The sequence below is a fragment of the Fulmarus glacialis genome, unplaced genomic scaffold (assembly GCF_000690835.1).
Source record: "Fulmarus glacialis isolate BGI_N327 unplaced genomic scaffold, ASM69083v1 scaffold6644, whole genome shotgun sequence".
Lineage (NCBI taxonomy): Eukaryota > Metazoa > Chordata > Aves > Procellariiformes > Procellariidae > Fulmarus > Fulmarus glacialis.
In genome coordinates, this window is record NW_009208576.1 from 610 (window position 1) to 13793 (window position 13184).

A 13184-nucleotide genomic window follows, 5' to 3' on the forward strand; every position below is an offset into this window, starting at 1 on the left:
ATAGTCTGTTTATTTTTTAAATGGTGATTGATTGCTTTTCAGCCAGGCATGGTTCTGATTTTTATGTGCTTTTAGTTCTACTGATGTAATCTTTCTCCTAGTAACTCATCTTATTATCCCTGATGTTCCAATGCCAAGTACTGTCAAATGTATGATGGCTGTTCTGACTGGATGTTGGGTCCTCAAGTTTGAATGTAAGTATTAAATATATGGGATTCTTTGAGTTTTTTAACCAGAAACTGTAGATGGGGTTCCAGAGAAAATTTTCTTCTTCAACAACTGCCCTAATATCAATACTAGCTTAACATAAAGTGTGAGGGTTTTGTTTTTTAATCTCCTGAATGACAAGAGATTTAATTAAATACAACTACTCCTTCCTTGGCAAATGCGTGCATTTCATTATTAGATGTATTGGGTAGGTCACACCCTAAGTATCAGTGGGGAGTGAATCTGTTCATTGCTACGTAAAGAGTGATTTGGAAGATTATGGAAAATATCCTGGGGGAGGAGGAAGGAATTTATTAAATTCTTGGATTTCTTAGAAGCAGCTTCCATTGAAATCGATAGGAAACTTTTGCTTGCTTGGGGTATGTGATTAAGGTCTGTAGGAAGGTAAGGTGTTGCCTATTTACATATAAGCTGAGATCTGTTGGAAGTTATAACTTCTAACCAAAGTTAGGCTGTCAGCTGATCATAACACCTGTTTGTACTTTACACTAAAGTTTTCTATTTGTTGAGAAAATAGTCAGGCTTTATGCGATCACAGGCTCAGACAGATCAAATGTATATGTAACTTTCGATACCCATTTCTGTACGCACGAGCCCTGCAGATTGGAATGCTCTTCAACTGAAATAGTAACCTCCAAGGAAAGACGACTTGCATAGTGTCACCCTAGCATGCAAGTAGTTTTGATATCATCTTTCATGCAATCTGTAATTAGTTTTTATACAGTGCATGCTTTTTTGTACAGCTGTTCTGTGGACTTACACCCCAAATTCTGCTTTTTAAGCATTCTTTCTAATGTATTTTTTAGTATCTGCTTTCACAGTAGTTGTAAAAGTCATCTTCTTCCCCTTGACCTTTATGGCTAAGTCCTTTTAGCTAATAAGTACACTACAAATGAGTTAATTATCCATGGAAAACTCACAGACAAATTTCATTCCAGTTTTCTACTGTGTGACTGAACATCAGAATATAAGGATTCTTTAATGGTCTAAATTTTCCAGTCACTAATGTTTATGAAGGCACTGCTTAAAGCTTTAAATAATGCATAGTAGTTTTTCAAATAGGGCACATCATCGGACTCCTTGAACATTGGACTGTTTTTCAGGGTGTCCATTTGGCTTCCAGATAGTCAGTGGACTTGTTCCGTGCCTTTTTTAAAGGGTCTATTGAATTAGTGTCCCCTTAGAGATGTTTTCTGCAACACCTGCAGTAGCTTCCGTTCGTGGCCTTATAAGTATTTGCAAAAGGAAAACATCGTGTTGTCTTTGTACTGTGATTCTTACAAATAGGAGTAGCTTCTTGTTGAATATGTACCATGGAGAAATACTGTTTATGCTTAAGCAAGCAGATGGATTTAATAACCTGCAGACACTTTGTTGATAAGCAGAAGGGAGATGGTTTCCTGTTTGGAGATGGGGATGCAGCAGGAAGCTCAGAAGGCCTGGAAGCGATGTTTGGGTTGTGTAATTGCAAAGGGTGTGTGCAGATGCTCTGGAACAATATCCTGTTTAACTAAGACTGAATAAATCTGTTTCTGTGGTGAATCACTTTGTAGGTTCTTGGCTTCACTCAATTCAGGAGGTCTGCGTGCCTTCTATTATACGTGCTAGGGTGGTTTTCCTTTATTTCATTTTATCTTCTTGCTAGTCAGATGCTTAGAAAGCTTTAGTTGAGAGGTAGGGAGATTTAATTAGTGAGACCTGAGTTTAAATCTTTATGGAAGAACTTTTATATTTAGAAGTGATTGGAAAAGAAAAAATAAATAAAATAGTGTAGGGGTTATTCAGGGAATATTTTTGTATTTTTTGTTTGCAGTTGAGTTTTATTTTATGTTGTTAGTACTGATTAGTACAATCCTGACTGCTAATGCTCCCAGCTTAGTAAGCAACATACTACTTAAAAGCGAGTGATTCTCCTCCCTAGTGGGAAATGTTAGTAATAACTCATGGGGTCTGATGCAGCTAAGTGCCTATAATTAACAGCACCACTCCATCTGTTCCCACCAGTCTGTTATTAGTCTTCTTCAGACTCATTACAAGTTAAAGATTGTTATAACAAATAATGGGACTCCTGCTGATGGAACATTTGTCTAGGAAAAAGAGGTCTTTGATTTTCTTTTCCGTAATTTCTCTCTTTATTTATCGTGGCTTTTTGACTTCTATTTAGATAAGTTTCCTTATATGTGATACAAATAAACTTCCAAAAGTGTGTGCATATTCTGGCTTGCTTCTGTCAAAGCCACTGCAAATAAATTGAAGGAGTTGCTTATAGTTCAGTGTTGTAAACCATTCACTTAAAGTAAATTCATGTTCAAAAACTTTACTGAAATATTTGAAAAAACAAAGCTTAGTGTGGCACTTAATGAAATGCTGACTATGCATAAGTGAGTACTTGAATTTTTTTTTACTACAAGGTAAGCTGCATTTGACTGTTATTTCTAAAGTTATATTTATATTCTACACATAATTATACCACTTTTTTAAAAAAAAAATCACGTGCTTGCAAAAACCAGTATTTAATTTAAGAGTGTATTTCTTATGTTAACTCTTCCATTATAGCAGGCTTTTAAGCTGTGTTTCTCTAATAAAAAGTAATTTCCTTCTCTTGTGTAATTCTATGATGCTTCTGTTTACATGTGTCTATACACACAGATTTAGCATCCATTAGTGTCAGTAGAGAGGTAATGTGGAATTTTCCAGCAGAGTTTCGAGCTGAATGTAAGGCCTCTAAGTATTAGAGAGCCAAGATTTAAATATATAGCTTCAGTTTTGGGGTTCCCTTTTGTCTTCGGGTGGAAGATTAGGAGGAAAAGCTGTCACCACTGAGCAGTATTAGATCTTCACAGAAGAAAAATTTCACATTACCAGTTGCAGTTCCGTATTTTCCATATATAATACACTGTCAGCAATATATCCACTTTCAAAGCAGCATAGAATTCAATTGAGACACTGTTGTCACTGTGCTCCTTGCCCTTGGCCATATCTTTCATTGGTTTCATTATTTTATTGCCTTCATTATTTCTGGGATGGTAATAGGGCACAAAGTATCATATCATTATCCTTCTGCAAGTAGGCTGAGACAAAGATGCAAGTATCACTGTATTTCCTCTATGCTTTTTGTAGAGCATAGAATAGTGTAATTAAAACCAGCAGAAGCCTTTAATAGCTTTTCAGCTTGTTTTTTCTTAAACTGATTGTCATCTGTTAAAGCAGGGAGTGAAAAATGATCTCGGTAACGATATGCATTGAAACAAGCTTGTGTCTGTCTTTGCAGCAAAGTATCTGGAAGAATTCTAAGTATCTGATTGCTTATTCCTTCGTTTGTTTTGCTTACCTGGAGCAGCAGCGGCAATGATTCAGCTCTGATCATTTAAAAGAATGGAAAAACCCCCTGATTGTCCTGTAAGGATTCAGAACAACTGGGACTTGACTAGAAGAGCTAGGGGATTGCATGAATGACACTTCAAGGCGAAAACATCTTTCTGAATTTCTTGGAGCAATATGCCCATCCTTGTTCAGGCTATTAGACAAGAGAAGTGCAAAGCTGTTTGAGCTGACAGCTTCTCAGGCTGGACTGTTTCTCTTCCATGCATAAACTTCTTTTAGATTAACAGGCTGATGCTCAGCAAAGCCCCCCCTCCTTAAAACAGCTCAAAACTTTTGATCACTGGAGTTTCATGCTTGTTTTGCAGTTGGAGAGTTACTTCAACTGCCTCCTTCTACAAAAGGACTCACAGCTCTGTGGGAGGTGTAGAAATATCTAATGTGCATATGCATGTTCTAGCTGTATTGGGTGTACAGCTGAGGGGAATGTTTCACATCAACAGGGTATGAACTTCTGCACTCCCACAGTGTCTGCACCTTCTGGCAAGGAGGAGGGAAACAGTTTTGCTTCAAAGTTGGCACAGACTTAGACTGTGAAGCTGCTGGGGTTTGCAGAGGAGAAAATGGGGGTGAGAATGTCTTAAATGTGGTGTTTGCCTCTGTCTGCAGAGCTGGGAAGTGCGCTGGTTTGAAATAAGGTCTAGAGGAAAAGGAAACCATGTTTCCACTGCTCCCTCCTCTGTTCTGTGTCATCCAGATACTCAGTTTTTCATATTTAGAGAGTCCTTTTGCTCTAATTCACTTTTGGTTTGAAGAAAACATGGCATTAAGGAAGTCCCTTGTAAGGAAAAGGTAGGGAAATATTACCTCATTCATTTAAAAGCATGTGACGGGATCCAGAAGATGAGCACTTCCAGTGGAATTTAACCTGACCTCTGCACCTTAGGAATGGCTACCTCCAGTCACTTTGATCAGTCTAGAAAACAGCTGTGGCAAATAGTGGCTTCTTAAAGAAGATATGACACTTGGGGTTTTTTAAGTGAAGTAATGATTTTCATATTACATGCTCCTAGCTTCTGAGAATTTATGTTAAAGGACTTCCTAAGCATCTGCTCCATCATGTTTCATAAATATCACCTGGATTAACTTGTTAACTACCATTCTGAAGCAGATTCATTTTAGTCTCTGCAGCATCTTGTGTCATTTCCATGTGTTGGAAAAATGGACTGCTCTTGTTTCACCAAATGAGATCTCCACCTCACTCCATGAAAATCTGTGATTCTAAAGTTACTTTATAAGCATATAAGAGACAGTATAAAAATTCTTTTCTGTGCTGTAGCAGAGACCAGTAATGCTGTTGATGAAAGCAAATTGAAGCTAACCGTGCCAAATTCCCCTAAGGCTTTCTCTCAGTCCAGATTTCTTCCTTTTCTAGCAAAATAATCTCATCAAGCTTTACTCAATCTGCATGTAAGTCTCAAAACCCAGTGCAGACTGAGCTGAGGAAGTTTTAGTTGCAATCTCTGCTAGATCTTGGATGTGTAGTATTTTATCTTCTTCGTTGCTGTCGTGTATTTCTAAATTACTTTTAGCTGTTCTAAGAGATTTTTGGGACTAACCCCTGCTCTTTGCTTTATTAATGCAAATCCAACAAAACTCCACTAAGGCTAATTGAGTTACTGAGAGCTACCCGTGGGTATCTGTGGGTGATTACAATTTGTTCTTGGCAACCAGTTCTTTTTGTACTTCCTCCTGTTTAAATTGTTTTTGCTGATGCAGTTAGTTTCATTATAACAGTTAGTTTCAATAACTTTTAGATAGAGTTACATGAATAAGGATTATAGGGCTGTGATCTTAAATTTTGCAAATAGTGATTTCTTTATTTACAGTACTAGTAGCTAGAGTTGTATCAAAGGACAATTAATGATACCGTTAGAGTGGGCACCCTTTTAACCTGCTTGCTTCTCATATACTGGAAGGTGAGAAGGTACGGGCAGCTGTTCAGTGAGGTAATAAGGATCAGTGTAAGTAGTGATGCTTGCAAATGAGGGGAAAAAAAAAGAGCAGTATTCTCCTTGCCAAATGCGGTGGCATCAAGCTAAAATGCGGTTGTATTAAGCTAAAACCTTTTTCTGCAATATTTTCTAGGGCCTTTAATGCAGGCTCGGTTTTTGCTAGACTTTGGTGCAAATGATCTTGTTTATATCTACAGATTGCAAGTGTGAAATCAGCTATTTTAAGAGGCTTTTAAACTTGTAATCTTTTGTATTTCTAGGGGAGAACCTTGCATGACCCCTCTGCATGTGCGATCTTGCTCCGTGTGGTCTTCTGTCAGGCAAGCTTTATTAATGAGTGCTTGCAAACTTGAACTGGGCATTGCAAAACAGCTCTGGTCCATGTGAAATGGAAGAATGCCGCTTGCCTTGGTACAAGTCTTACCCTTTCGTGGGTAATTGATCCAACTACTGTGATTAAACTAGAGGGCCATTAAAGTGTAGTTGCAATAATCACCCTCGTCTCTTTAGGGAAGAGAACATGTTAAATGAATAAATTTGATCAACCTCAAACCTAGAAGGGCCACAGCTCTTATTGGCAATACTGTCGAGGAATAAATCAAGATTGGCTGAGACCCTGAGTAAGTTGAATGGTCATATTTTATTTAATAACAGAACAGACTAGATTTTTAGTCAGGCTTGCCTGTAAAGAATGCACAGACTGTGAAAGTAGGAAGGAAAACAACGTAACCCTGATCTCTACTCCCTCCTAAAATTACAGATGTCCTCTCAAAAGTAAGTTTCTTTCCCCTCCACTTTCAGAGAGCTTCTTTAAGGATGTCCTCCTCCTTCTGAGATTCAGTTCTGTTCTGAAATTTTTTTGGCATAAGTACTTAAAATGTCCATCTCAATTTCAGAAGGGAGGTGGCATAGTATTGATGGTGTCCTGATCACTTTTTAATTAGGATAATAGCAATTCTTTTTTCAGTCCATTCATTTGACCAGTGTCTTGGCATCAAGTTCTCACTGGTGGCTTTTCAGTACAGTGCCGAACAAATGAGTGTAATCTTAGGAGTTCTGGGAATGGATTTAACATGGCTCCTGTTTGAAGTCAAAGGGCACTATACCTCTGACTTAAATAGGAGTGCTCTAAGGTCAACAGAGCTTCTGCAAACGTCCCTGTAAAAGTAGCGGAGTGATATACCTTTGAGTACACTACGGAATTTTATTTCCTTTTATATGTCCTCTTAATCAGGATGACACTCAGTCGGATGGAGAGACTATTAAAAGGGAACTGTCATGTTACTCAGCCACTTATAGACGTTAGCAGCTTTAAAATTAATAATGCCTACTCAAGAAAAAGACCTGGGCTTTACTGAGTGAACTCAGCTTAGCACTCAGTTGTCAAAATAAAATCCCTAGCTGTAAAAAAAGGAGAAAAGTTGGAAGGGCCTACAGTATGCTCTAATCTTTTATTTGTATCCCTAAGTGTGAAATTGAGGTTTTTTAGCACAAGGTCATTTTGTGGTGGTTGTACCATCTATTAGAAGAATGATAAAGCTTGTACATGCCTGGTGCTTCCAAATGACACCGTAACGCAACCAAAACGGATTATGCTGTCTTTGAGAACCTAACTTAGACTATTGCATCCAATTGGAGTCACTGCATCTGAAAATGAAAATGCGAAATTAGTGATCTAGAAGCAAGTGACTTGACGCTAAGTTTTGTGTGGAGAGGGGGAAGAACAACAGGCAATTAAGAACCTTTTTTTTTTAGACAAATGAGTAATGAAACACAGCTTGAGCTCTCTGTCATTTTATCTCAAATATGGGAACAGGGGGATATTTTCCTTTTTTGTTTCCCTGATTTTGTTTTTTATTATGGTATGTGAATCCTTTAATTCTCTAATACAAAATCTCTTTCTAGTATGCAGGAGTTGCTGAAGAGAAATGAGCAACTCGGGAAGAAATCAGTCTGAACAAAGTCTGCAATTAAAGGACATACTGGTTTCTGTCATTTAAATTATTTTAGCTTCCTTTTTCTAGTTAGGAAGCCTTCCTTCATGGATAGATATTCCTTGACTGTTCACCTAAGGGTTGTAAGCACCTTCCTCAAACATCGGTTGCTAACTGCATCAGTTTTCTGAGTATATAGCTAGACCCTGATTCTGATGACACATGACATGCCGTTTGCATTTCCTTGTGCCTCAGGCTCTCCTTTCGCTGTTACCCTATCTGTGTTGTCTTGTCTCTTTCCAAGTGATACTCTTACTACGGATTAGTTGTGCTGTTGATGGTAAGATTGCCATGAAGTATGTTGAAGCCTGAAGCACCACCACTTCTGAGCTTGAGGATTCCAATGACTGACTTTCCTCTTTTGCTGCCTGCATGTAGACGAAGTGTTAGGTGAGACTGCTTGAAATGTCCCTGAGCACGATGGTTCCAAAAAGCATTTGTTCTTATCTGTCAAATATGACAAGACCCATGAGTCAGAACAAGTTCTGCTTCTACCTCTTGCATGAAAAATATGTTCGGGAGTTGAAAATGTCCTACTTTTCCATCACCAAAAAACATAGAGAGTCTGTTGCTCCACAAAGTTTTGTGCGTGTGTCGGCCTAACAGTGTTGCCTCTTAATGTGTTTGTGTTAAAGAGGTAACACCTGGGCACTGAGAACTTACGTTCATGGCTTTTTATACTATCTGGAATACATAGCTTTTGTGCCACAAATCTGTTAAGACAAAGATCTGTTCTGATTCTAGCTGGTTAAGAAATGCTGATCATGCAGACAGTGGCTAGACAAATGGTCTGTTTGCATATTTCCAGTTTTTCAAGGAAACAAATGTGTATCTTGTGGTTCTTATAGATACAAGGAAAATAGGACAAACATAGATGAGTCTCTCTTCTTGCTTTCTTGAAGGATTGTCATTACAATTGTGTTACAAGGAACTTTGAGGCATCCAAATTCCTCTGAGGACCTGGCAGTGTAAAATGGACAGACATATGTATGCAAAACAGACATAAACTATTTTGCATTTTCTGCTAAAATAGACATTCCACTAACATTAGTCACTTTCATGACTTAATTCTGTTTTTTAAAGGGAAGTAACAATACAAAGAGACATCATAGTCTTTTGTATTCATTCAATCTTTTACTACTTTCGTATCAAATTTGCTTCATTTTCTGATGCTGGCACTGGGTGCTCAATTTGTGATGTACTCATTGTATAAAATGAGTGGAAGTCCTTGAAATTGAGCTTTCGATGGTAGGCTGAAGTAAAGCATGCTCTTAATGAATGACGGTTTTGTTCTTGAGACTAGATGAGACTGTGTTTACTTTGTTGTAAGTGGCACCCATTAACATCTGTATTTTCTTGGAAGGAAAGAATAGCCGTGTAAGTTAGAGGCAAATTGAAACAGGAAGTCTTGTTGAGTTGTGATGATTAAATAAATAAATAAAATAACTTTTAGATTTATTTTTTGAGTTATGAGTACTTTGAAAATAAGTTATCAGCATTCATTGCTGTTATCAATAATGAATACATAGGTTGCTTTTCCAGAAAATACATGATTAGGTAGCCCTTATAGTTTTGTACAAGTTCATGTTAATTTTTCTTGAAGGAATGAACAAGTGCAAATAATCGACCCAATACTTGTACATGAAGGGAGATATATGTTGACATAGTATTCAGCCAGTTGTAGTTTTCTGTATAGGTTTATCTTTTTTGATGTAAGTACATTGGAGGACTTCTAGTAACTAAAATGTGAATTCCCATTGCATTTTGTGAGTTTGTGTGAACTGGTGGTGAATTGCTAACAGTTGGCTTTCAAGATCTCTCTAGATTAGATACTCCTATCTATTGGCTGCCATGGTATCCAAGTACCTTTGTCCGTGATACTTCTCTTCATAGTCTTGTGCCTTCTTCCTTTTTAGGATCAACCCCCCGCATTTTACTTCTGATTTTGTTTAGTTTGTATTTTTTTTTAATACCGTGGGTTTCATATTTGCATAGTAGAAATAAGTTGCCTGAGTAAGAAACGCTGTGCATGGAGTGAGGTTCTACTTTAAAAGTTACAACCTTGACAACATTTTAAATCCTCATGGAACAGTTTTCAAAATCAGCTTTGCAAACTTTCTTTCTTGGGTAATTTTTATTAGTGCGATGTATGTGCAGGCAAAATGTTCCATCCTTGAATGGGTGACCACAGCAATTTCTCTTTCCAAAGTGAGGTCAGGTAGTACGTTTAACTGATGTTAGCGATACATTAGCATCAGCGCATTCTATATTGGAAAAAATAACTAGCCTTAAAACAAGGTAAAACCACGTTGACTCTAAAAGACAATCTCATTATGCAGCAGTGATAACAAAAATGAATGCTACTGTTAAACCCTAGCATAAATTTCCAGTTTGTGCTGATCTTGGAGACCTTGAAATCCCATCTGATTTGTTATTTGAAGCCATAGCTGTTTGGAAAGAGCTTTGTGCTTGCTTTGTAATTGCTCTTTATCAGGCAATTGCTTCCATTTCATAACTGCGGAGTTCGTTCTACATGCTGTCTTTAAGCTTCCAAATGATCAGCAATTTGACATTTGACATTAAGTGGTTGACCTTTAGTGGGTAAGAGGAAAAGCTAATAATTCCTAGTGTTTACAGCACTGATTTTAGTGTGATACTGCTTCTCTCCATCCAACTTGCATCTTCAACTGCTGTTGTAAATTTTTTCAAGTTTAAAAGCAAATTGCTAAAGCACACGAGCTTTGATGCTGTGTTTTGCATTGTGGGTAATACTTTTATTTTAGTGCAACTGTTTAGTCCCTGAAATGACATGCAAGCCTCTGTTAAAACATGGGATCTCTAATCTTTGCCTTCCTGATTGCGGTTTTTGTAGGGGTACAAGCCTGTCTACAAACCACAGTACGAGAACAAGAAGAGAAGTATGAAATCCAAGGTGGCCCACAAAGAGGCCGGCTCAACAGAGAACAGCTGGTGGGTTTTATTGCTTGAGACAGATTATTTTAATGACCTTTGGTTCATGCATTTTTGCCCTTTGCCACATGGGCAGGTGCAGTAGATGTAAAATTTTAATGTGGTCTTGTACAGAAATTTGATTATGTGCAAGGTGATCGAAAGAACTGCGAACACCCATAAAGCTGTCATTTTTCTCTACTAATGGATATGTTGCTATAACCTTGTCAGAGGGAATGCGGTATTACATTCGTGGAAGAAGCTGTATGGGACAGGAAGTGATGCTGCTTTGGCCTTCTCTGCTCAGCTTTAGAACCTAGTTGAAATTACCTGAAAGTTGAAAGAAAAATGTTTTTATTACTTCTTGTTTCCATATAGGGCCACTTTTATATTTAACTGGGTTAATTTCTGGTTACCTTCTCGATTACACTGGAGAAGTTCATTAAATGTGTTGTAACAGTAGCTGTAAATATTCCTAGCTCATAGGTAAATTCTGTTGTGCTTGAAAATATGTAAACATAAGCAAGAATTTACCTGTAAGCAAGCTTTTCTTGATTGCATACTTATACTGAGGATCGTACCTGTTAAGTTAACGGTTCTAGCTTCCAGTGTTGGTTATTTTAAGTTGTTTTTTTTTTTTGTAGGTTCTGATTGTTCCTTTCTACTTTTTTCCCGTATGCTCAGTTGTGAAGTCCTGTATTTATACCTTTTTTTTTTCTTCCACTTAGCTGCCTAAGTTGTTTGATGGATGCTACTTCTATTTTTTGGGATCTTTCAGTCGTCACCAGAAGAATGATCTTGTGGAGTTGGTCAAAGCAGCAGGAGGACAAATTCTGGTTAGGCAGCCAAAACCAGACAGTGATGTGACGCAGACAATCAACACGGTGGCATACCATGCAGAATCTACTTCTGACCAAAGATTTTGCACTCAGTATGTGATCTATGATGTGTCTTCTAAATTCAAGCCAGAGAAAATTCGTCGGGGCAAAGTCTGGATGGCCCCCTCCAGTTGGCTTATAGACTGTGTGATGTCATTTCAGCTCCTGCCTGTAAAATGAATATCAGCGTCTCTTGAGCAAGGTTTTAAAATGTCGTGAATCTCAAGCAGTTGGAACACTCTGGTAAACACTGGTCTGAAGCTATGATTTATGTTTTGCACTTAGGAATACAGGAGAGCTTTGACCACTTAAATGAGTTACTAAGACCACTGATATGCTGGAATAAATGAACTTACAATGGAGGAGAGAGATAAATACACTGCGTTGAAAAATGTGCCTTAGGTTATTTAGTATGCTTTATTTTTGCATTTAACTTAAGTGTAATAATCACTGACATTTTGTAACTAAGATTTGCAAAATGAAGCCTTTTGCATTCTTGATTTAAACCAGCCCTTCCTAGGTGATAGAGCGTGACCCCAGTTCTTTTCTGTTTAATATCCATTGACAAGGATCTATTGTACATGTCAAGATTTCCCAGGCCAGAATTTGTATTTTTTAAAAAAAGGACTCTCTGCATTTTAACATAGTCATTTGCCTATATAGACATCTTTTCTGTCAGACGACATGAGATGTTTCTTATAACTTCTTACAACTGAATTTTGCATGAAATTCTTGGCATGGGATAAGCCTTGTAGAAATTAGTGTCGAGCTAATGGTCTGAATTCATTTGAAAGTAGACAATTTTGAAAACACTGTCTTTAAAAATCTTGGTCTAAAATTCCTTATTTGTAGCAAGAGTAATACTTTATTCACTTCTGTCCTCTTTCATGCTTGTAAATGTGTAACTCGAATTCGATTCTATTTTCTGAAGGTTTCTAAGTGTCAGGATCCTTATTAAATTATTAAAATAAAGTAAGTATGGATGGTTGCTATCATGGTTACTTTAATGAAAAAAATGTAATGATCACAAAAGAATTATGCCTCACTTTGCACAATTGTACTTAAACTTAGCTGGCTACATTGGAGCAATATTTGATTCTTTCATATTTGTTACAATAAATTTTAATTCGTTTCTCATAATTGATCGTAAGTTATTGTCAGAATCTTACTTCCTTATTCTGTGCTCTTATGTAATGTGTTGCATCTTTTGTGTTGCCTTAGTTTGTGAGTTCATAATTTAAAAATGGTGTCTTGTAATAATATACAATGAGAATGATGGTTGTGGGATAAAACAGAGTTTCTTGTGTTTGCTTTTGTATTGCTTGTAATAATAAAACTTCTGGTGCCAGTAAGTTTGGAGTATCTTATTGCATGAGCTTAGCTGCAGATTAAGTACATAGTCCATATGTATCTCAACAGGTAAATGGAAATCTAAGTACTTTTCTGTGAACTTGATACAGCTGTGAAGATAGCATATCCACCTGCAAGAGCAGCTCTTCAGTGTAAGACAGACAGTTGTCTTCTGTAACCGTTGCCATTGGACATCCTATGCCAATTTTCAATTTGCTCTATAGAACTCTTAGAACTATACACTTCATGTATAACAGGTATAGTTTTCAGTAGCATCTACTAGATTTCAGTAGCTGGAGTATCTTGATCTATCACTTAAGCTAGACTGAATCATTGCTCTTTACTAAATGCAGTTCTCAAGTACTTGCACGTCTGTGTGAGCGAGCAAAAATGCAAGGCTCATTAATAAATGGAACAACCCATGGGATGAATGTGTTTTGGGGTTTTGT

General features: G+C 37.3%; 1 protein-coding gene across 1 annotated transcript; it reads left to right on the forward strand.

Annotated features, from left to right (window-relative positions):
* Positions 1–101: 101 nt before the first annotated feature.
* On the forward strand, positions 102–11565 carry BARD1 (BRCA1 associated RING domain 1; the record flags this gene model as incomplete). The annotated part of the gene is made up of 3 exons (XM_009576529.1): positions 102–194; positions 10431–10528; positions 11236–11565. Coding segments are annotated over 3 exons (521 nt in total), but the record flags the coding sequence as incomplete, so codon positions are not given.
* Positions 11566–13184: the final 1619 nt, after the last annotated feature.